This window comes from Marmota flaviventris, chromosome 13 (genome assembly GCF_047511675.1).
Source record: "Marmota flaviventris isolate mMarFla1 chromosome 13, mMarFla1.hap1, whole genome shotgun sequence".
Taxonomy (NCBI): domain Eukaryota; kingdom Metazoa; phylum Chordata; class Mammalia; order Rodentia; family Sciuridae; genus Marmota; species Marmota flaviventris.
This window is the reverse complement of record NC_092510.1, coordinates 67,158,362-67,181,263: the sequence shown is the minus strand read 5'-3', so window position 1 is coordinate 67,181,263 and position 22,902 is coordinate 67,158,362. Positions and strand designations below refer to the sequence as shown.

The following is a 22,902-nucleotide window of genomic DNA, read 5'->3' as shown; positions in this document are numbered from 1 at the left end:
CACTGAGAATATCTCTTCTGAGGTGTTGCCCCTCCCCCCACACACTGTCAGGAACTGTGAGCAGGTCTTTTCCTTGACCTGCCATGAAGGATGGAGGGAGCACACCTTGGCTTGCTCCTCAGCAGTCTTTCTCTTTGTGGCAATCAAGCTTTTCCTCTCACCCTGCTCTACTGGATAATCACTAAGGCCTCCCTGACTCTACCCTTCAATAATCCAAAAGATTTGGGGGAGGAGAATCGACCCCCTGTGAGACAGAGCCTGATGTGGAAGTTCTCAGAAAGCTGTGATCTCTGGCAAGGGGAGTAGCGAGCGTGCATGTGGGTGTGAATGCACATATGCACGTGTGTGTTTTAATTCCACCACAGAGCAAAGCTCTGATTGTCCTCAGCTTCTTCTGCTAGAGTTCTGGTAGAACAGTGCCTAGGGAGAAACCTGGATGGAGGGCAGGGGAGGAAGAATAAAAGTTTATTGAATTAGACAATGGGGAAAGAAGGGAAGGGAGAGAGGACAGGAATAAGAAAAACAGTGGAATGAATCGGACATAACTTTCCTATACTCATATATGAATATACCACTAGTGAAACTCCACATCACCTCCAAGCCCAAGAATGGGATCCTAATTAGAGTAAATTATACTCCATGTATTCATCCTAATATATCAAAATACACTCTACTGTCATGTATATCCAACAAGAACAACAAAAACTTGAGGATTGATGTCTTCTTGAACTGGAAACTAGTAGTGGGACCTCAGACCACAACTTCATTCCTGCCCAGCAGGTAAAGAACAGCTCTATGTCATAGGGGCCACTATGGAGAATGCTGGCTGTCAGGAAAACCCTAGTTCCTACTCAGGATTCTGGGAAACAAGGCAGGCAGAGGGCATGTTGGGCCACCAGGCTAAGGCCAGGTCAATGGTCAGTAGGAAGTAGATGGCAAACTGCAGAGACAAGGGTACCCTGCCAGCTTGGGACAGCAGGCTCCCTCTTGTACTGTGGCATCTTAAATGAGGCCAGCCCAGGACTGGCTCCAAGGCAGCAGCTGTTTGATGACTCCCTTATTAAGTCATGCAAGAAGCACTTGGAGGGGGTGTGCAGTAGGCAGAATAATGCTCCCCCCCCAAATGTCCACATCCTAATCCCCAGATCCTATAAATATGACACTTTGCATGGCAAAAGGGACTTCGCAGATGTGATTAAGTTAAAGACCTTGAGATGGGGAGATTATCCTGGATTATCTGCATGGATTTAATGTAATCACAAGAGTTCTTATAAGGGAAAAATAGAGGCAGGAGAGTCAGAGAATGAGATGTGACGACAGAAGCAGATGTCAGAATGATGCGATTGCTAGCTAGATGAGGGCCATGGAATTCGGGCAGCCTTTGAAAGCTGGAAAAGAAAACAAAACAGGTGCTCTCCATGAGCCTCCAGAAGGAACACAGCCCTGCTGACACCTGATTTTTAGCTCAGTAAAAATGCTTTTGAACTTCTGACCTCTAGAACTGTAAGACAATGAATTGATGTTGTTTTAAGACATGATGTTTGTGGTCATTTACTACGACAGCAACAGGAAACAAATACCATAGGCATTCAGGGAAGATTGACCCAAACTCTACTTTTATGAGTGGAAGAGACAAGCTCCCATAGATGGCACTATTTTTCTGGGACAGTTGGGAAGCAGTCCCTCTAGAAGTCAGGCGGATAGATGAAATGATCCTCAGCTCTTCTGATGATAATAACGAAAGCCTTCCTTAGTTTCCCACAGCTCAGCCCTGCCACCTTGGACTCCAGGAACAGAATTTTTGCAGTCTCTAGAGGCAGGGGACTAACCCAAGTCTGGCCTGAAGAATGGCATCGGTTTCCAGAGGGTTCCAAACTTCAAACATGGCCCAGAGGCCATGGTGCCAAGCTGGGCGCAGGCTTCCAGGCAGTAGGGCTTTTCCAGGCACTCTCATTGGATTAGAAGTCTTATTTAAACAGTGTGGGAAATAAGAGCAAGGCCTTGGAGACAGAATACATCAAGCAGGACATTTAATTTGATTTAGGGAAAATGAGGCAAACATTTGAGAACCTAATAACTAACCAGTAATTAAACTAACAATGGGAATGCCCTTACACTACAACCCAGCAAGCATAGTGGCCTTTATGGACTGTATTTACAAAGAGACCTGACAACATAATTAGTCCTGTAAATTTTACGCAGCCTGCAGCTGAGGAGTGATGGATTTTGTGTGTGGAGGATGAACAGGGAGAAATGAGGTGGATGAATTTCCATTTTCAGTAAATGAAATTAACACTGCTTAATTAGTGAAGCTGACAAATAAATGATCAGGAAAGATTTAAATCCCTACAAGTGTATCTCTGGTCTGAGCAGGCTCAGGGACAGGCCAGGATATGCTGGGACAGAACAGGAGTGAGTTTAGTCCTGGATCTTGGGGCCTGCCATTGGCCCCTTTAAGGGTGCTGCCCCAGAGGGAGGTGCTGCCCCAGAGGGAGGTGCTGCCCCAAAGGGAGGCTGGGTTGAAGCACAGCTGGCTCCCCTGCACTTCCACTAAGAGACCTGCTGAGGAAATTCCTGCCTCATCTCCTCTGTGATCGCCTCAGGACCACCCAGAGTTTCCAGGATCTGTTCCACCATCCCTGCCTGACAGACCATGCACAGGCCCAATTTCCCTGCTATGAACTGGCTAATGAGCTGGAAAGGACCCTCTCAGTACAGCAGGCGGACATAATTTCACCCCAGCAGTTCCAGGGCCATTTCTTCCTGGACTAGCTGCCTTTGCTCTCCAACATTCCTCTACCTGCCCTCATCTGCTGACAGCCTCTTACTTCACTCTGCTGGGAACAAGGAGCCTGGCTTCAGGGACATCACAGTATCTTCCCTTTAAGAAGCGTAATATGCGGGCATACAGCTGCCCTAAAGGGGATGCAGGTGTGGATGCTTCTGAGCTGTTGTAGGCAGCTCCCAGATCCCCTTTTCCCCACCTGCTTGCTTCTGACCTGACTCCAGCCAAGCTCCAGTCTTTCCTAGGGTACATGCCTACCTTACCAAAGTTTTATGTGACTGGGTCACAGAATAAACATCTAGAAATTCCAGGCAAAAGGAAATGCATGAGGTCTGGATTCAGTTCACCAAGGTCAAAACCAGAAATAAACACAAATTCTCATTCCAGTGTTTGTCCTCATGACAAAATCTGATTATGGGGATGGGGGTTGGTAGTTGGGAGCTTCCAAAGATTGTGACAGAAGCTGGTGAGACCAACTGCTCTTCAGAAAGACCCCATCCGGCAACTAGGGTGTCCTCTGCCTGCCTCCACTTTGTGCTTTTTCTTCCATGGAGGTACCTGGACACTCAAGAGCATGGGTCTCCCAGAGGTGATCTCAGGAGTAGATGATGGGACCTTCCTGGGTCCCAGCCCGGACTGGCTGTCCTCTGGCTTCTGCAAGTGGTACTGAAATATAAAAGGCTCTATAAAAGATGCCCATCTGAAAACTGCCAACAACTACTGTACCAGTGACAGCAACAGTAAATACCGCTGCCACTGCTCCTGGGCCTTGCTCCCCAAAAGATTCACCTCTGACTCCCAGCCCCTTTATTCTGCCTGGGACCCCTGAAAGTACTGCAAGAAAGCCGGGGAAAAGACTGAGCCAAATCAGCAATGGTTGCTCTTCATGTGTAAGTGGTTCCTACAACTCGTAGGGCACGTTTACTTCTTTACTCTCACATGTGACTCAACACAGCCCTGATACAGAGGCCTGGCAGGTTATCAGCCTCTCCTTATCATCAATAAGGTGACCAAGACCCAGAGTACACCACTGAGAAGTGATTCCAGGGGAAGGGCTGTAGCTGATTGCGGGTAGCACTCAGGCATTTGGATATGGCTAAAAGGGCCAAGGAGGACAAAGAGACCCTTCCTGGGTATGTGCCTGTCCATAGGAGGCTGCCAGGCCTTTCAGCTTTGATGTCATCGCTTTGTGGGGGATGAATTATCCTTTTCTACTGCTACTGACTAAACAGCCTCCATTTTGACCCCGACCAACTGACACTGCTTCTGACCCTGATGGAGAATAGGATAGAACTGAGTTTCTTCTCCCATCTTCTGGGGAGATCACACACCCTCACCTCATCCTGAGCAGAGAGCCTGGGCTGAGAGCAGCCTCAAAGGGGGGTCCACACCTACTCCTGGGTGAATCTGCCCAACCCCCAGGCCCTGTTCCAGACCCAGTAGCTGCAGCAGAGGGGAAGAATGTGCTTGTTCTCTGCCAGAGGGGGAGGGTGCTTCCCATTTGGCAGCAGCCCACCCTCAGGAGTGGGGACACAAAGCAGGCATTCAGGGCATCCTCAAAGGCAGCCCAGTCCACAGGACTGGGAGCAGCTCCAACGTCTCCTCCCTGAGAGGAATGACAAACATCAACTCCTCCTTGTACTCCCTCCCTCTCCCCCACCCTGGTCAAAGAATGGGCTGACAGGCGATCTGAGGGGCAGCAACCAGGAGCTTGTCTGCCTGCCAGCCAGCAGCAGCTTGTAGAATGGAGAGGTTTTCTGTTCTCAGAAGCTGATTCTCCCAGCCAGAGAACACACGGTTAGCAATGGGGAGGTGCGACTAATGCGAAGTATAGGGCCCTCTCCTGTTGGAAAGGGGGAATGTCCAGGCCAGCACAGCAGTAGAGACTTCCGCTTGGACCAAGTAACATAAAGAAAACCAAATTGCCCAGACACAATTATCACTGGGTGCTGCCTCTCTGCCCCGAGTATGTAAATGGCAGAGGCAGGAACATTTGGACAACAGTGGTCTTCCAGGGATCCAGAGCCAAGTCATGAATTTCAAGCACTTGTCCTCACCTCCACCCACAACCCTGCTCCAGGGCTGGTCAAGAAGGCTAGGAGAGGATGCAGGAGAGGGCCTCCATCACACTCCACAGCTGTGTTTAAGATCGTCCCATCTCTCCCTGAGATGCCTGTACCAGACTCCAGTATCAGGCCTGCAATTCCTCTCTGAAGTGGACCTGTCCCTACCCTTCTCAAATTCCTTCAGTGGTTTCCCCTCAGGAGAAGCTCCAAGCTTCTTGGAATGGCTTACCAAGCCCTTTGAGGGCTGACCCTGGTCCCTTGACAGCTCCATTTCCTGCCATTTCTCTCATGCCTCCAGACTTAAACTATGCTAGCCCCTCTGCCAGAGTGCTCTCTCTTCCTTCAAGGCTCAGTTGGCATATTCAGCTTTATACATTCCTTCATTCAACACTAATTGCCCATAGGATTATAGGTCTTTCCATCAGACTGTGGATCTCCCAGGGGGTATCCTAGTCATCTTCACATTTCTCACACCCAGCCAAGAACTCTGCACAGGGTAGGTACTTAGTGTTTGCTGTTTGCACGAGCCAATGAAAGAATAGCTGGATCACTTACAGGAGCCATGTCCTACTGCAAACAGATCCTTGTACTTTGGATTCCTGCAAAAGAAATACGAACCCATTGGCATAGGAAGTGGACATGTCCCTTCCATGGACATTAGTGCCTAACTACACTGCAGATATTTACTGTCCAACTTGGGCGTTTACCAGCTGGGAGACGTTGGACGATTCTGCAGTCCCATAGGAATCACAGCCCTGCTTTTCCCATGTTGCCACGAGTCACACTCAAGGTTGTTAAGCGCAATAAAGGGGGGCTACTCTGAGCAGCAGGGGCTCTGAGTTTGCTGCAATGTCTATACTCACCAGCAGAGGGCGGTGACGGCCAGGTGCTTGGCTTTGTCGTTTTGGAACTTCCAGAGCGGCAGCAGTGTACCCTCCTGGTCCCGGTATTCGTCAGCAGCATCCTCATAGTACTTAAAATCTTAAATACACACAGGTAGAGTCAGCCTCCTGACTGCCACTTTTCAGCAAAGCCAGATTCACCAATTACTGTCTCATCAGGCAATACAATGAACCTCTTTGTGTTTCCGGGTAGGAATAATAGTACCTATCTCAAAGGACTGCTATGAGGATATGTTGAGTTAATATATGCAAAGTGCTTAGAAAAATGCCTGGTACACAGTAACTTCTTTTTATGTATTAGCTATTGTTACTGTCATTGTTGTTGGAAGCAAATTACAATAAAGTAGCCATGTGCTCATGGATAGAATCCCAGGTTGCAGCCCTTGTCCCCATGAGTTTCCCCAGCACTTCAGAGGACTCAGATTGGAGCAGCCAAATTTCAAGGTTTCAGCTGCCAGAGGCTGATTAATAGTTCTATTCATTCTGCCTCCTAAATCCCTAAAATGCAGCTCATCCTCATATCCACTGCCAAACCTCACTATAATGAAGCTGCCTGGATCCCCCATGGATTCCCCAAGCTCAACTTCATCTGCCTCAAAATTGTTTCTGCCTCCCATTTTCTCTAAGCTAGGTAGAAACCTCATCTTTCCACATGTCTAAACCAGAAACCTACGTAATCCTTGACTGATTTCCTTTTACCAGTTGTTATAGTTTCCTCCAGAATATCCTTTTAATCCATTCATTTCTCTCTAAACCTATAGCCAATGCCCAAGTTCAGGTCCCAGATTCCTTCATCTGAGTTATTACAGCTTCCTTCTAACTGATCTCCCTACCATTATAACCCCTCCTCCAGCCCACATTCCACCGAACTACCAGATGGAGAGCAAACAAACTCTACCACACCACTCTTCTCATCCCAGTGGAACCCCCCCCCCTCCATGGCTCTCCTTATACAGGGGCTCCCTGGTCAAACCAAGGCTATTGGCCTCCACCTTCACATCATTTCAAGCCAGCTGTCTATGTATCCTTTATACCAAATAGTGCCAATGAGTCAAGTTATCTCATGTTTCTATATGCTTCTGTATACTTTGTGTTTCTGTGTTTCCATGTATAAAATGTCCTGGTTTTCCTGGCACATTCTTACTCCCAATCCAGATCAAATTCCTCCCCCACCCCCGCTCTGTAAGGTATTTTATTTTTTCTTCTTTTTTTTTTGAGATGAGGTCTCATTATGTTGCCTAGGCTGGTATTGAACTCCTGGGCTCAAGCAATCCTTCTGCCTTAGCCTGCCGCTGGACTTTACTCTTGCACCACCATGCTTGGATTATTTTCTTTTGAGTAGAGCTATTTTCTTCCTCTTTTTCTATTCCTGCCTCTTCTCTACTAAAACATCTGTCACACAATTATTCTGCCTATTTTCCCTACTATACAACTCCTCGAGAGCAGGAAATGTGTATCACTCATTCCAAGGTCCTCAGTGCCTAGCACAGGGTAGCCACACAGCAGCACCCAATGACCATTCGAAGAATGCAAGGAAATAGAGAAACTGAAGTGAAATGGTTTCTCGGTTTTATTTCCAAACAAGAATGACCAACTAGAAAATGAACCTCTAATCCAAAACAGTCAAGGTCAAGCCCAGGCATTGCTCCAGCATTTCTCACAATGGCCCATACCTTGAGGTTGTGAGATTACATTCAGATTTCAAAAATGTCTTGAAACAAAAAAGATTCAAGTGGTCAGAAAGGCGTGAGCCTTGATCACATCAGAGATTCCTGAGCTTGGGGTGTCTCTGAAAGTACCTCATTTCAGAGAGATTAATTGGTAACACTTCTCTATTTTCACTTCTCCTTCATGATTACACTTTCCCAAAGGAAAAAGAGTATGCAATTAAAAAAATCAAAGTTCAATGCATTTTTATGTGACTGTGTTCTTATAAATGAAAGTGGTTCACAAGGCCAGTTTCTCCATGGATATTAATCAGGTTTGCAGCCCTTTGGCGGGCCACTTGCATAGGCTGGGTTTCAGGAAGCCAAGCTGTGTGAGTGACAAATTCATTCACAGCTGCTGTGTACTTTGACAGCTTTGAAAAGCACTCAAGGTCGTTTTCCAGCCTGAATGATAACAAGGGGGCTTGTTTAGGCTCCTGGTCTTGGCAGCCTTGGTTTTTATGTCCCATGGGTGAGCAATGAACATCAAGTCACCAAGAAGAGCCCTAGGCTGTCAGCAAAGGAGACCAGCCAGCAGCAAGGAGCTGCCAACTCTGGGGAGGCAGCTGCTCCAAATAAATGCACAACCTCTTAGGGAAATACAAGCCACTTGGGAATGTGCTGTTCATGCCATGGGAAGGATTCCGTTTCCCTGGCACTGTCAAAGACACCAGAATTTCCCAGGCCCCTGGATTTAAGCATTTCTGAATCAATCTCTTTCTTCACCTCATCACTAATTAATCATCAGGATAGATCTATTGAATGTGTTTATTTGAAACATCGCCTCTGCTCCATGGCTCTGTAGCCTCATGGTAAAGTGGTTAGGCAACGGATCCAAGGGGCCTGTGTTCAAATTCTGGTTCAATTACTCAGAGCTCCCACTAGCTATGATTTTGAACAAGTAGCAACACCCAAGCCTGAGTTTCTCCTCTATAAGTTGAAGATAATAATGGTATTCACTTCACAGAGTAAAACTGTCAGGAAAAATAAAATAATACACATAAACCAGACAGCACAATACTTTACACATAGGCCACACACAGTGAATGCCGGTGCTGTTTTCCATTATTATTGCTCCTTTTCTCCATTCCCTATGATTTAGGTGTGGCAAAACCCATTCCAACCTGCACCTTTACCTTTATCCTTGTATTCTGCTTACTCACATCTTCCTCCATCCCAGTTCTCACTGAGCTGTGTCTCTGCCTAGTAGGCTTCAATGCCTCTGAACTATCTGTGGAGAAATCTCAAATCCCTTGTGATATCCAAGGCACTTCATAAACTGGTTCCAACCACCCTTCCAGCCTGAACTCTCACCACTTTTGCTGCCCCTTGTTTCCGGAGTCCATTCCTATGCATTCTTGCCATCAAGTCACTGCTCATGCTATCCTCTGCCCAGAACATCTTCTCTTCTGCCATCCTCCTACTCAGACTCTGCTGTCCCTTGACATCTAGCTCAGACCTCCCTGAAGCCTTCCTTGACTGCTCCCAATCATAACTTATCTTCCCTTTTCCTTTGGTGGGGATTTCCCAAGCAGTTTTTGTCTATCTAGTATATTCTGGCATTATAGCAACTCCAACTGAGTAGAGAACAGAACACAGAATGAAGCTCAAGACCTAGGTTTGGGCCCCCCTCTGCCAACTCACCAGCCAGGTGACATTGGCTCAGATGTCTCATGTACAAAGTAAGAGTAATCATCTTTGCTCTGTCTTCTTCCCAGGAGTATTGGGAAGATGACATTGGATCACTAATGTGCAGGCATTTCTTGCTATACCATTGTCAGATCTCAACACTAAGGCTATTGTTTCTTATGCCATTGTTCATGGTTGACTTGTGTAAGTCTTGTCCTCTCAATGACAGCCAGAGGAGGGAGGAATTTTTTCTTTCTCTTGCATATATAGGAATTAGCACGGGATACTCAAATATCAGTTTTTATGAGGAGTTTTTAATATGAGCACAAGAAATCTTACCCTGAGCAACATCATCATATGTATTCTGATTGACCATTCGCTCCACAATTTTAGCTGCTTGGGTCACTTTGGTGATATCATCACTCTGTGGGAACACAGAAACCACACATCCTAATAAGCATTTGGCAAGGTAATATGCCCTAAGGTGGGGAAGACTTGCAATTGGTTCAGCAATTTCTCCCCAACACTACTAAACCAAATGGCTCTGTAATGGTATCTCTGCATGGCTCAAGGTCCAACTCACTTCACCACTGCCTTCCAAGAACCCCTCCCTCACAGATGGCACAAGGGATATCAGCTGACATATCTGGGCCCTGGACAGAGTATGCTTCACATTCTTTCATTCTGGGATTGTTTTGGAGAAGGCATCTCTCTGTGTACTAGATAAGGCACCAGAGAGAGCCAAGGCAGGTGTTGGAGGGGAGCACAGCTAAGAATAGGTAAGAGGCATCTTTGGTGGGAACAGAGAGGTTTCACTAGCTCAGGGAATAACAGACACCCATTACAGGCCTCTGAAATCTCCTGGTCCAACCCCCTTATTTAGTCACAAGTCGAGGAAGCCACCAAAGCCTAAAGAAGGGAGAGATATGCTTGCACGCATGGAATATAAGGGAGAACTGAGACTCCTAATTCCAGGCCTTGCCCACTGCCCAGACCAAAGCAAAGGCAAGAAGTTTTGTATCAGGAAAAATGACTCATTTTGAGTATCATAAATCCACAAGGTGATTCACTAGGCAAGTTAATAGAGGAGCAAAGAGTTTGAGATTAGCAAGAAAGGACCAAAGAGTTTAGAGCAGATGGCAGGAGTGAGCCAGCTGAGTGGACAACCCTCTGAGGGCCAGGCCTATGGCTCCTGAGGATTGGCTCTATTGGGACTGCAGTGTCATGTCATGGTGAAGAGAATAGGTTCCAGAAACACATGAACCTGCATTTCTATCCTATCCCACTGCTTAGGAGCTAGATGACATCTTTGAGCAAGTTATTTAATTTCTTTGAGTCACTCAGTCCGTGTGACAAAATGAGAATGGATGGCAGCATCTGCCTCGTACAGTCATTATGAGGATTAAATGCAATAATGCACAAGTTCTGACTTAACCCATTTCCTGGTGGTGACTGTAAAAGTGGTGTCAGAGAAAACATGCAGAAGTGTGATGGAGGCTTATAAGTTGTATCTGGGAAACTGCTTTTTGAGGGTGTTTTGCATCAATTCAAATTGACTCAAAATTTTTATCAGAAACAGACTGAGGAGGACAGACATCAGAGTCTTAAAATCACTGACCTCAGAGCTCACCTGGTCCCAGCCACTCCCCTTACTCCCAGACTAAAAGCACAACCAGCTCCTCTTGGCTGCTTCCTCTCAAGCCTAACTCTCTGCACATGAGGGAACATTCCCTGTGGCCAGATGGTTAGTTAGCTGACACCTGCTTCCCTGGGTGTTCTATTATGGTCCTAACTCTGTCCTCTAGCCTTAAGGAACTGTACGCCTAACAACAGCTCCTCTGATGTAGCAGAACCGTGCTTTATTCTCCAAAGTCAGCACTTCCTGAGGTACCTCTGCCAAGCCCATCAGCCATGGTAAGGCATATTAATAACAATAGCCACCATCTATTGATCAGTAACAGGCAAGTACTATATTTGGGGCTTTACATATATTATCTTGGGTTCTCGTGACAATCTTTTAAAGTAGGGATTGTTAGGATGGTTTTACAGATGAAGAAACAGGTTTCACCAAGCCCCAGCTAATAAGTGCCAAAGCCAGGATATAAATCCAGGTCTGTGGACTCTAGGGCCCATATTCTTGCCTCATATGGAGGGCCAGTCCCTCCTTAGCCTGATTACCCTCTCCTGGTTCTGGGAGACTCAGGGCTCCAGATATCCTCCAAGGACAGTACAGTGGCTTATTACCTCCCTTGTTCTGGATGTTATGCCACTTGAGCAGTCACATTCCTTTATTGGTTCTGACTAAACTTATGGCTTCAGAGCCCTTTTACCCATTCCTGCCTAATCAGATCAGACAAGCTTGCATTCAGTTCTGTGCATTCACCCAAATCATTAATGAGACTGAGACATGAAGCCCATCATTGGAAACCATCCTACAGAGTATCACAACCTGTTCTCTTGTCTCCCCTCCTGCACAGCTGAGTTGTTGTTTTTTTTTAAATCAACTTAAATAGACACTGGGCCTTGGCAAAGCAAAGATGACTGTCACTCCCATTCTATCCCCTAGACAACCTGGTATTCACATTTAGAGCTCAATTCCTTTAAGAAGAGGTTATGGGCTGGGGATGTGGCTCAAGCAGTAGCGTGCTTGCCTGGCATGCGCGGGGTGCTGGGTTCAATCCTCAGCACCACATAAAAAGTAAAATAAAGATGTTGTGTCCACCAAAAACTAAAAAAAATATTAAAAAATTCTCTCTCTCTCTAAAAAAAAAAAAAGAAAAAGAAAAAATAGAAAAGAAAAGAAAAAGAAAGAAAAAAAGAAGAGGAGGTTGTATACCAAGACACTCACTTAGGAATGGGTTACATTATACTTTCCAGTGTCCTGCCTCCACTGTGGCTTCTTGGTCCAGAGGGATGGAATCTGCCTATTTCACAGCCTGCCATGTCAGTCAAGCTGGAAGAGCCCAGTGTGATACAGGGGGGAAATCCCTCCTCTCTGAAGGCGTTATATACCAACTCTGGCAGGGCTTAGACTCCAGGTAAGTTTCCAGTTAGCCACAGAGACTTTTCTTCTGGTTTCTGGGTTTTGATGATTATAATTGGGGTTTCTGCAACCATGGGTCCCAGAACAGAGCCCACAACCAAACCCTGATGGATCTTCATGCAAATCTTGACACAAATCAAAGGCTCCTCTGACGCCTCTAACCTCTGGGAAATGATGCAGGAGGAGCCAAGGATCACAGAACAATCCTCAGGATAGGGGTTTCTTTCACTTTAGAGTTCCAGTACCTAGTATGATTATGATCACTGAATGCCTGGTCAGTGATTGAATGAAACTTAATTGGAAGAGTTTCTATTAAGTCATAGAGGAGAACCATTAATCCTTCTGACTGTGACAACATCAGGGTTGTGGAATGGAAAATTGAGAGGAAGTGAGCACACCTCAGACAAAGAAAGCTGAACTTCTTTAACTCTTATTCTGGAGTGGAGCAGAACTGCTTCCCAGACAACTGCCATGGGAGCTCTCCGAGGTGCTGAAACCAGCCCCCAGTTTCCTGAGGATCTCTTCCATTGAAGGTCACACCCATCCTGATCTCCACACTGGGACCCTGACTCCTGACCCAGATTTCTCTCTGTCAGAGGGATAGGTGTAGCCCTTGAACATCTCCATGGTTGCATCACTGTAACTCCCATACTAACCCCAAACCTATGTTGGCTACACCCCTCCACATACCCCAACCATGAGCTTTGTAAAAACTCCCACATTGCTCCTCATGGTAAATCCAGCCCAGGATGGCCATATTCATTGTCCTGGCGTTGATGGTACCTGTGATCATCTCTTGTCTGGATCCTAGCCCTGAAGACTCACCTTAAGTACCAGGCACATTAAACCCAAGGACTGAAAGCAGAAGAGCCTCTCACCCTCCCAAACCTCAGGGAAGTGATGTTTTATTCTCACAGCCCATCTCCACTCTAGAAAGACCCCCGCAGGAGGCATATGGCACTTTCAATAAAGTATTTCTTCGGTTATTCCCTCGCCCAATGATCCTGAACCCCTGTTAACTTCCAGACCTATATCAAATTGGCAGGGGATGGGGAGAGGGTAGTGATGGTGGTGGAATACCAGAGGCAGTTGTAGTCTCTTCACATGTTCCCCCAAGGAAAGAACTATTCACACCTCCACATTAGCCCCTCTTTTTAAAGTATCTGTGAACTCTCCCAGGCAGCCATGTTTCTGTCTACCCAGGGGCCAAGACACCACTCAGACATTATGTGACAGAGCTGTGGGCACCCCCACCAAACCTGGGATTCCATAGATGTCAGCTTCCGCATGGCCATCTTCCCTGACTTTTTAGCCACTGGGGTCTTTGCCTTCTCTTTCTCTTTGGTCTTTTCCTGCTTCTCAAGCTCCTCCATGTAGGCATCATAAATCTCCCACTAGACAAGGACAGATGAGAAGGTCATTACAGGGCACAGCCTTCCCTAGCCAGCTCCTTTTCAACCTTCAGAGCTTGAGGAGTTCGTCATGTTAACCCCTATCATATGCCTCTGTAAAATTCTGATTGGCCCATTGTAGTTATGTATTCAATCTCTGCCTTCCCTGCTAACCATCAGCTCTGGATCAGGAATGAAGGAGCTCTCAGGTCACTTCTGCTTTGAACTTGTCCACTCTGAAGCCCTGATCTGGGTCTTCAGCTGGGAGATCAGCACTGCTCTAGCAGGCAACCCCCACCAGACAGAATAATGGGCAAATATCAGGCCAGCTCATATGTTTGTTGGTGATTTATAAGATTTTAAATTAGGAAAAATTTAAAAATATAGTCTCCTCCTAGGGAGATGGAATAAATATACAAGGTTCGTGCTGGCCGTCTACAACACTGACCATACCTTGACATTAAAAGGAGAAAAACAAAAGGTAAGAGAACTGCTGCCAACTGACCATAAAGAAAGGAAAGCCCAAGGATAGTAGCAGAGGAAGCAGCAAGGATCTGGGGTTGGGCAAATGCCATAGATCACACTAATCCCCGGAGCTGGGAAGTCACTGCCACCTGGAGGCCAGATAGGCACACCTTACATTTTAAAAATTTACCCATGGGCCAGTATTCTACATTGCAAAGTACTCCAGAACTTATTATCTCATTCAGAACCCTACAAAAATCCTGCGAGACAGCTTGTCTTTCTTTCTTGACAGAAATTGAGGCATTAAGAAAGAAATGGAGGCATGGTTTGTTCAGGATCTTACTGGAACAGCAAAATTGGAGCCTGAATGGTTCAGGTCCTCTAGCACCATGTCTTACCCACACACTGAGGGGGAAGGAGAAGGGTCTGCAGGAATGCTATAGGCTGCTGGGAGGGCAGACTCAGAGTGCTAATACTCCAGAGTCAGCTGCAAGGAGCCATGGACTCCAGAGTTCATAGGAACAACAGTTCTTTAGTTCTCCTCCATTCCTGGAAGAAGCCCCAGAAGGCACACTCATTTCTATTTTGGGTAGCATTGCCCTGGGAGCACATGATGAGTCCAGAGCTCATTTGGGAGAGACCTACTACTGTCTCACGTGTCTGGTGTTCATAGACTGGATGCTTATGACAATAAACAGGGAGGTGGAGGATGACCGCCAGAGGAGTGTGTGTGTGTGTGTGTGTGTGTGTGTGTGTGTGTGTTACTGGGGATTGAACCCAGGGCCTTGTGAATGCAAGGCAAACACTCTATCAACTGAGCTATATCCCCAGCCCCAGAGGAGTCCTTAGCCAGGCCAGTCTCCTTTGCTGCTGAGCATGATGAGGATGCATGGGACTGGAGGTGGTGATGGATTTCAGACTGGCCCAGGGTCTTACCTGATTGGCTGTGGCTGAAAAGTTTGTCCTGGGAGGAGGCTCCATCTGGCAATCTCTATCCTAGAGAACAATGACAACAGGAAACCCACAGAAAGCCCTCAACTACTTAACAATACATTTTTGGGAGAAGCATTTTGGTCAGATCTCAAGAAGGAGTAGGACATAGCTGGGGAAGTAGAGAAACTTGGGCAAAGAATTGAATGATACATACAAAGCCCACATTTTTTCCATTCTGGCCTCCTTCAGAAGAGGTCTCAGCTAGAAAGTAAAGTCAGTGAAGCTTGATTGTGCCAGTTTTAACCAAGATAAACTCCAACTGGTGGTGGACAGATCTACAAGAAGCCAGCTCACTGCCACACTCCAGTCACAGGGCATAGAGGTCAGCCTCCCATGGACCCAGAGGAATATCTCTTGCCCTAAGAAGGCTTCTCCCTAATAATGGAGTCTGGCTCCACCAGGAGAAGCCACTCTCTTCCCATTATATATCACCCAAATTTCCCAATGTCAGCATAGGGACCAGAGTGATGAAGTACTTTCAAAATCTTACCCTACAGACCTCATGCTCCACCACAGATTCATTTCTGTAAAACACTGCCCTCACCTAAAGTCATGTGAGGCTCCCACAGCCTAGTTATCAGGATCCCCCATACTTACAAGTTACCTTGGAAATTTCATGCTTCTTCCAATTGTTCTACCCCAAAGACCATCAACTCCAGAGGAACTGGTTCCTTGGCTGCCTACCCCCTGGCATACTATGACCTCCTCTCTTCTCCCCGGCTTCTAATTTCTCTATCTATCTATCTATCTATCTATCTACCTCTATCTCTATCTCTCTCTCTTCAAATCTCAGCCAAAGTTTCAAACCTCTCAGTGGAGTTTTGGAGGCTCTAGCCTCCTGTCTCTCTACGAACTGCTTGGATGGCTTACAAGGACTTGAACAGGTGCTCTCAGCTTTCCTTGAAGAAATCAACTGTGTCTGCCCTATCAGTCCTGCCAAGCTGAGGGCTGCTTAAACTGGGGTCAGGCCTGCTTCTTCCCTGCCACAAACAGCACAGAGATTAAAAATAAAGGGACTATGGTGAGGGCTCTACCCGGAGAAGGTTGTTGAAGGTCTGTGAGGCTCTCTCACTGAAGTTAAACTTGTTAGTGAGCTTCCGCTCCTTGGGCTGCCTAGGAGTCATCAATTCTTCTTCAGGTACTGTTTCAACTGCCTGGAAATAAAGACCCAGAGGACCAGGACTCAGTTGTGAAAGGAAGGTGGGGGCATTCAGAAAGGCAGACCCTGTCCTGGGATAGGAGGGAGGTGGGAGAAAGGATACTGCCAGATATGTTGGCCCCTGTAGCCTCTAACTTCTCACTTTCAGCTTCCCTCCTTCCACCCCAAGTCACCCCGAAGCCTCCATCCACAGCCTGAGCTGGAATTGGCGGGGTAGAGAGCAACATAATCCATACTTCAACTGTAGGCACATCTATTTGATTCCCAGTTTCAGCTTCAGCTTCTGCTTCCTTGGGCTCTTCATCTTCCTCAAGGTTTTCTGTGTCTGAAAGCACCACCTTGACGGACTCCTGTGAACCTTGATAGGATACTTCCAATGAGCTCCTAGACCAGGCCTGCTCCCCCAGTCCCTAGCAGGAAAGGTCTTCGTGGCTCTTGCCTTTCAGACCTTGCCTGTTTCTTGAATTCTCCTTGGCCTAAGTATCATGGATTAGCTCCCAGGCCTATTCAGGTCAGCCATGTATGAATTCTCATCTAAGAAGACCCTCTGTATGTTCCATCATAGGGATCAATTCCTCACGGTAACCAGAGAAAAGGGATAAGACTTAGGGTTGCAGCCTCAGGTTGGTCTAGAATCCTACCTGCCGTCATCTCATCACGATAGTTCTGCCGTCGTCCTTCATCTGAATCTTTGGGGATAAGGTTCCCAACCTGGCTGAAGTGAACTGCCAGTTGATTCACAAAGCCAATAAGTTTATATGTTCCTTCCTAAGAAGAAGAAGGGGCTGAGTCAGACCAAGGTCCCCAATGGGGCTATTGTTAGAATGTAGTTTGCCTTCATTCTTTAAGATATTCAGGAAATGTAACTCACCAAAATGTAACTCAGTTAGCCTGAGGTTTTCACAGCATTTCAGCTTAAAGAAGAGGAGTCAAATAAAATTAGGTATTTTTGAAAGTTCTCCTCAAAGACTTATTTTCAAATACCTTCTCTTTCCAACCTGAAATAGCTCCACATTTACCTGTCACTGGCTCAATTTTCTTATCTCCTATATCCATGCAAGTGATCCCAGTTCACCTGCCTCAAACAGACTCTGGGCAGTCAGATAATCATCAAATGACACAGCCTGGCCCTCTCTCCACTGTACGTTAGTGGATGCCAGAGCTGGATAGATGGTCAGAGACAACAAAATCCCTGATCCTCCTGGTTCCATCCAAGAGTAGCACAAAGATCCGCAGAAGGTTTAGGTTTGACATTTGTCCAGGGCATATGGTAAATGAGAAGCAGGATTAAGCTTAAAGCCCTAAATCCCAGGCAATCTTGGCATTCATTCATTCTTCCTTTATTTTTTGGTGGTGGAGGGGGTGGGATCAACAAAGTTATACCAAGCTTTAAACATTTTCATTGGTTCATTCACTCTTCAACAAATAATTTTTAAAAAATTTTTCTTAGTTGTAGTTGGAAACAATACCTTTATTTTATTTTATTGATTTTTATATGGTGCTGAGGATCAAACCCAGCACCTCACATTTGCAAGGTGAGCGCTCTATCATTGAGCCACAACCCCAGCCCTCAACAAATAATTTTTGAGCTGCCAAAATGTGCCAAGAATGTTATATCCGTAAGATGCCCAAGGTTAAAAGCTGAGCAAAAGCAGACGCTATTCCTGTTTGCATAGAGCCTATAGTGCAGTTCCTATAGATTCACCCTCACTGATCAGCATCCTAGCAACCACTAAAATTCAATTAGAGATAAGAGTCTCCTTTTCAAGTCATATGGAAAATAATTATATTTGTATGGCACACTGGGATAAACTCACCGCAGAGGAAACCAGCCCATGTGTTCCAGTTGTACCAGACCTATCTGTCCCCAGAGAGCTGGAATGTTCTGATCACATAGGTTGGAAGGCTCTGTCTTAGAAAGTCACCATGGAGTTCTTCCTGTATCACTAACTTAGTGAGTAAGAGCCTGGTCTTTGGATGCAGGCAGAATTGGGTTCAAATCCTTAGTCTGCTCCTTATTATATGTATAACCTTGGGCTTAACAACTCTAAACCCTACTTTCTTCATATAACAAATAAGATAATGATATCTAATTTGCAAGATATTGTAAGTATTGAAAATAATGAAAATAATTTTTCATCATTATGTCTCAGAGTCTGACACATAGTAAAAGCTCAATACTTATGTCTCAGTGCTTGACACATAGTAATATTATGTTCAATGTTCAATAATATTATGCTCAATAAAAATGGTAACTATTATTATGATGATGAAGGTGCCCGTGTGTTATGGTTTGGATAGGGAATGTCCCCCAAAGTCCCAATGTTCAGAGGTGGGGTTTTAGGCAATGATTATATCATGAGGATTCTGATCTCATCAGTGGATTAATCTATTGGTAACCGAATGAACTACTGGGAAGTGGGACCTAGTTGGAGGAAGTAGGTCACTGAGGATGTACTCTGGGTTTCTTTTCTCCCCAGTCCTTTTCTTTCTCTCCCTCTCTGTTTCCCAGCTGCCATCAGCAAACTTTTCTCCACCATGACCTTTTGCCATGATGTTTTACCTCATCTCAGGCCAGAGCAATGGAGTTGCCTAACCGTGTACTAAGAACTTTCAAAACCATGAGCCAAATAAACTTTCCTTTTTTAAGTTGTTCTTGTCAGGTATTTTGGTCACAATGACGCAAAGCTGACTAACACACAATGGGAATAAATTATCCTTATAATTGTCATTTGAGGCTTCCTCTCTGCCCTGTTCCCATTGACTGGGACTTTTCCCTTCAGTTTAGAAATGGAATTCAGACTCCAGTGCTTCTGAAAGGAGGGGAGGCATGCCTGGATCAGAACCATCTTCCTCCCCTCTCCAGCCCATCAAGGGAAAGTAGCAATTTTGGAAACCTAAAGCTCTGGGATCTCTCAAGACCAGCTCTGTGAAAGGATGCCAGGCAGGAATAGGCTGTTGGAAGGTTGGGTGAAGTGAACTTCCTCAAAAGAGGGGCAAAAGGGATGCATTGAAACCAACAAGGCAGCACCAGTCCTCACCTATAGCATGACTACCATGGCCAGCTCACTGAGTCCTAGAGGGACTCTAATGTCAGGACAGGAACCCAGAGATTGCACCATACTCCAGCATAACATCAGGGAAGGTAAGACAGCTTCCCTTTGACATTTGCAGGTTGTCCAAGCGAAGCCATTAGCAAAACTCATGAACCAGCACCTTTCAAGAAACATGTCTGGATTTGTAGCAAACTTTTTGTGGAGGGGTTGACTACACAGGCTGAATAAGAAACAGTGTGTTCAAGAAAATTTTCACAAAGACTTGTACACAAATGTTCGTAGCAGTATTGTTCACATTAGTCAAAAAGTAGTAAAAATCTAAACATCAATCAACTTATGAGTGGATAAATAAAAAGCAGTATATTCATACAGTGGAATATCATTTGGCAATAAAAATAAATGAAGTACTGACATATGGTATAACATGAATGAATTGAAAAACAATATGCTTAATGAAAGAAGCTAGTCACAGAAGTCCACATATTGTATTATTCTATTATATGAAATTTCCAGAATAGGCAAATCTATAGAGACAGAAAATAGTTCATTATTGTCCAGGGTTGGAAGTGATGGAGAACTGGGGATTGACAGCTAACAGTTGAGGGGTTTCTTTCAGGGAAAATAAACATGTTTTAAAATGATCATGTCAAAAGTTTCACAATCTGTGAATATGCTAAAAGCTGCTGACTTGTATACTTTAAACGAGTGAATCTTATGGAATATAAACCATACCTCAAAAGAACTGTTTTAAAAGATAAAGAAAGAAACTATTGCTCTGTTTTTTCCCCTAGTACTGGGGATTGAACTACTGAAATACATCTTCCACCATTTTTTGGTTTTGTTTTATATTTTTCATTTTGAGACAGGGTCTCACTAAATTTCCTAGGCTATCCTGAAACTTGGAATCTTCCTGCCTCAGCCTCCCAAGTAGCTGGGATTGGAGGTATATGCAACTATGCCTAGTGAAAGACATTATTGTTATCTCCAGGGAAAAAGATAGAGGAAGATTCAATTTTCATTATATTTTCAGTGTGTTTTGACTCTTTTGAAATTTGTACTATGAATTTCTATTATACATTCAAAACTTTGTACACTTAAAAAAATTTTAAAGAAGCAACGTAATGCTGTTTTGGAGTCAAACAAACTGGTTCAAATCTTGCTTTGAATCCTGACTGTGTGATTTTTGTAATTAATTTTATCTAATTTAACTTTGGTTTCCATAAAATAAAGATAATAGTAGTTCCTGTATCGAAAAGCATATAATATACGATAACCTATATAAAAGTTCTAATATAGAATCTGACACTGGACACAGTAAGCATGAAAATGAAATTTAAAAAAATAGGCATCACTTCTACTTTAGTTCAAAATGTACTCTGAAATTCTCTTTGGTCTCTACTCACAGGAGCTGACCTTACTCTAGCTGAAAACAGTGTTGTCTACCATAAAGACACGCCACAGATGTATCTACCAACTAAGAACTTGCCCACAACATGGTAATAAAGGAAGGCCCTGATGGGTTACCTGCTTGCTTGGTTGTGATGTTAAGAGACAGGGTTGCAGGGGGGATGAGGGAGATCAGCTTTTTCTTGTCCAGAGGTGGATCTATATTCTACCCAGGTGTCTGGCTAGAAGAAAATTCAGCTTCTAAAGCTCCAATAGTCCCATCTATTGGAAAAGTGTTTTTCTAACTAAATATTCATTTAAAGATTCTTGAAAAAAGTTGACTCTGCAGGGCACTTAAGGCACTGCAATTAGACTGCAAGGGAGATGCATAAAGAAATTTTTTAAATCTCTGGAAAACTCCATGCAAAATTCCAGGATTTCAGCCAAGAACCTGTTTAAAAGCAATCTCCAAAGAGCCAAGAAGAGGGTTTTGCAGTGTGACAAGTCACTAACACTCCAAGGAGATCTAGAGGCTGTGTCCAGGAGGGGATGACTTACTTTGAAGCTGTACCTGACAATATTCTGGGGTGCATGTGGGTTGTTGGCTGTCAGGATCCGGGTAAACTCCTCTTTTAACTCCTGAGGGAAAGAAATACCAAAAGGGTCAAACATGAAGATCCCTCCAGGGGATCCCTCTCAGGCTTAGGGCCGCCCAGGGTACCAGCAGACATCTCATGCCCAGGTTCTGTGCGGGTTTCTAATCTGTACTGTGGAAGAACATATCTCTGAAGATGGAGGAAGTGGAAGGGACAAGGATAAGAAGCTACTCTCTTACCGCATCTGTTAACTCCAGCTGGTCAGGAGGTCTAACTGTGGCTTTAGACTGGGACCATTCATCTGTCCCTTCTCCCACTTCAGTCCCTGAATCTTCATCCTGGACAAAAACCTCATATGAGCATTAGGAGCACCTAATCTGCTTGGGCAAGCAAATAATGCTGCAGAAAACCCCTTAACTGACAAATCCTCCCAGAAATCAAGCTTTGCCCATTGAACATAGTGTATAAAATGTGCAACCGACCACTCATGGAAGAGTCCCAAAGAATTTCTCAGTCCAGAGTTCACTCTGTCTTGAAGATCATAGCCACCTCTACCCTAGAGGGTTAGGGCTTAGCTAGAACATTGTGATGGACCTTTGGCCCAAGTAGTGGTACCTGAAGGAATGGCTCCTCCCTCCTGCTCTCCCTAAAGCCTTGGAGGTGTCCAGGAGCAGATGTCGAGGCAGGGCTTTATGAAAAGTGGCTTAGACATCCAGAAAGGATGCCAAGCTGTTATACAAGCTATTTCCATTCTAATTTATAATAGACCTTCTAATATACCACCTTTAAGTTTGATCTTTTCTTTTTTAGTGTATTATAATTATACACGATAGTGGAGTTCACTTCAATGTATACATAAGTAAGTATAACATAGTTTGCTTGATTTTAATCCTCTGTTCTTCTTCTTTCCTTCCCTTCCTCCTTTCCTCTTTAAGGTTATTCTTAAAGCAGTATTCTCTGGTATTTGGTTACTTTAAGCCAAAAATAAAGGACTAGAAGTTTTGCCTTCCCTGATAGACAAACACCTTGCCAAAATGACCATGACATATTTTTTCAAGATGTTCACCCTCACTAACAAGAAAAGACATGCTAAATAAAACAATACATTTCTTCACTATAAAATTGGAAAACTAAGTCAACAAATCAAAACTAGCATTCAGAACTGGCAATGTTATAAGAAAGCAGGTACCCATAAATTAGCACATCATTCTCAAAAGCAACTTGGAAATATTTCCCAAAGCCTAATAACTATGTTATTTGACCCAAATTTCTACCTGTAGAACTTATATTAAGGAAATAACAAAGGACATGCCTAAAGGTTTAAGTACATGAACATTTGTTAAGATAATTGATAATAATAGTGAAAAGGAAGAAACATCTAAATATTCATCAATGAGGCATGGCTGAACAAATTATGGGATGGCCCTAAGGAACATATGATAAAATATGATGTGGTAATTTCAAATGATGCTATAAAAGTATATTAGCAATGGAAGATACTCTAAATATTTTTTGTGTGAAAAACAGGTTATAAAATAAAACAGTTTAATTCCACTTAAAAATAAATACATGTAATTTTATATATGCATAAAAATTTCTGGGAAAATATAACACAACAGATTAAATAAAAGGTTATCCCAGGGTTGTAGGCTTAAGGGTAATTTTAATCTTCTAGCTTATTTGAATTTTCTAAAAATATGTAGACAATATTCAATAAGGAAAAAA

At 44.5% G+C, this 22,902-nt stretch overlaps 1 protein-coding gene across 1 annotated transcript in view; it reads right to left on the bottom strand.

Moving 5' to 3' along the window:
* The window catches only part of Dnai1 (dynein axonemal intermediate chain 1), a 58,912-nt gene that overhangs the window by 14,436 nt on the left and 21,574 nt on the right, over nt 1–22,902 (bottom strand). Inside the window, exons 3-12 of the mRNA XM_071600398.1 lie at nt 21,417–21,515; nt 21,140–21,220; nt 16,781–16,907; nt 16,376–16,497; nt 16,015–16,134; nt 14,924–14,983; nt 13,391–13,525; nt 9,428–9,512; nt 5,715–5,832; nt 5,407–5,450 (exon numbers count right to left, since the gene is read on the bottom strand). Coding sequence (XP_071456499.1) covers nt 5,407–5,450; nt 5,715–5,832; nt 9,428–9,512; nt 13,391–13,525; nt 14,924–14,983; nt 16,015–16,134; nt 16,376–16,497; nt 16,781–16,907; nt 21,140–21,220; nt 21,417–21,515 — 991 coding nt within the window. The remainder of the gene's footprint in view (nt 1–5,406; nt 5,451–5,714; nt 5,833–9,427; nt 9,513–13,390; nt 13,526–14,923; nt 14,984–16,014; nt 16,135–16,375; nt 16,498–16,780; nt 16,908–21,139; nt 21,221–21,416; nt 21,516–22,902) is intronic.